At 61.7% G+C, this 1,270-nt stretch overlaps 1 protein-coding gene across 1 annotated transcript; it reads left to right on the top strand.

Annotated features, from left to right (window-relative positions):
* Positions 1–8: 8 nt before the first annotated feature.
* On the top strand, positions 9–897 carry NOTUM (notum pectinacetylesterase homolog (Drosophila); the record flags this gene model as incomplete). Its single annotated transcript, XM_010146393.1, has 3 exons — positions 9–187; positions 560–660; positions 750–897. Coding segments are annotated over 3 exons (428 nt in total), but the record flags the coding sequence as incomplete, so codon positions are not given.
* Between the last annotated feature and the right edge of the window lie 373 nt (positions 898–1,270).

Below are 1,270 nucleotides of genomic sequence, written 5' to 3'. Positions count from 1 at the left end.
GCGGGACGGGAGTGCTCCTGAACGTGGATCGTGTGGCAGAGCAGCTGGAGGAGATGGGTTATCAGGGGATTCAGGTTCGAGGCTTGGCAGACTCTGGCTGGTTCCTGGACAATAAACAGTACCGCAGGACCGACTGCATTGACACCATAACGTGCGCCCCGACAGAAGCCATCCGGAGAGGAATCAGGTACAGTCAGCGCTCTGGAGCGCGCTCCTCCGTGGGGTCAGGGTGTGGAGAAGGTGTCCTGCTGCCCCGTCCTCCTGCGCTCTGGCACTTTATCAGCTCCATCGGTGGGTTCCCCTTCTTTTAAGGGAAAAGGCAGTCATTTAAAATGCAGACGTGCAGGCAATGTGTGGGATTGTGGGGGCTCTGGAATGAAAATGCAGACGTGCAGGGAATGTGTGGGATTGTGGGGGCTCTGGAATGGGTTTAGGGGACACTGGAGCCGCGGAAGAGCTGTGCTGTAAGTCAGAGCTGTATCGGGAAGGGGACGAGCGGGGCTGGGGAAAGGCCATGGCCAGGAGCGCGCCATGACCTTCCTGTTCCTGCTCTGCCCAGGTACTGGAATGGCGTCGTCCCGGAACGCTGCAGGCTGCAGTTCAAAGAGGGAGAGGAGTGGAATTGCTTTTTCGGATATAAGATTTACCCCACGCTTCGATGTGAGTGTCCGAGGGGAGAGCAAATCCATCCCGAGGGTTTCCTGGGTGCCCGTGGCACGATCCCTTTTCCGTGCTTTCTGCCTTCCTAGGCCCCGTCTTCGTTGTGCAGTGGCTCTTCGACGAGGCCCAGCTCACTGTGGACAACGTCCACCTCACCGGGCAGCCTGTTCAGGAGGGGCAGTGGCTCTACATCCAGAATCTGGGCAGGGAGCTGAGGAACACCCTGAAGGATGTGACGTAAGTGTCGCTGAGGAAGACCGGGCGCGTGGAAGTCCGGGAGACGTTCTTCCCGCCATCCTGGCGGCGTTCCTCGGTCTCCGCAGAGCCGGGTGTTGGTGACGGTTGCTCTGACGCCGGGAAGCCTGCCGGCTTCGTTTCTGGGTGAGGGCAGGGTCCTTTCCAGCCCCGCAGTCTCCCGCTGCCCGTGACTGTCGGCAGAACAGGGTTTTTCTTTCCCACCTGCGAGGGCAGGTCGGGGGCTCCTCGCCGCTGCACGGCTCCTGAGCAGCCGGGGGGTTGAGAGCGGGGGGCACCGCGCCGGCCCTGCTCCCCAGAGGGGCGGGGGTTGAGGAGTCTCCCCTGCAAACGTGCGCCGTGGGGTGCGACGGAG

Source organism: Eurypyga helias, unplaced genomic scaffold (genome assembly GCF_000690775.1).
Source record: "Eurypyga helias isolate BGI_N326 unplaced genomic scaffold, ASM69077v1 scaffold21552, whole genome shotgun sequence".
NCBI lineage: Eukaryota > Metazoa > Chordata > Aves > Eurypygiformes > Eurypygidae > Eurypyga > Eurypyga helias.
This window is presented reverse-complemented; position numbering and strand designations above follow the sequence as displayed.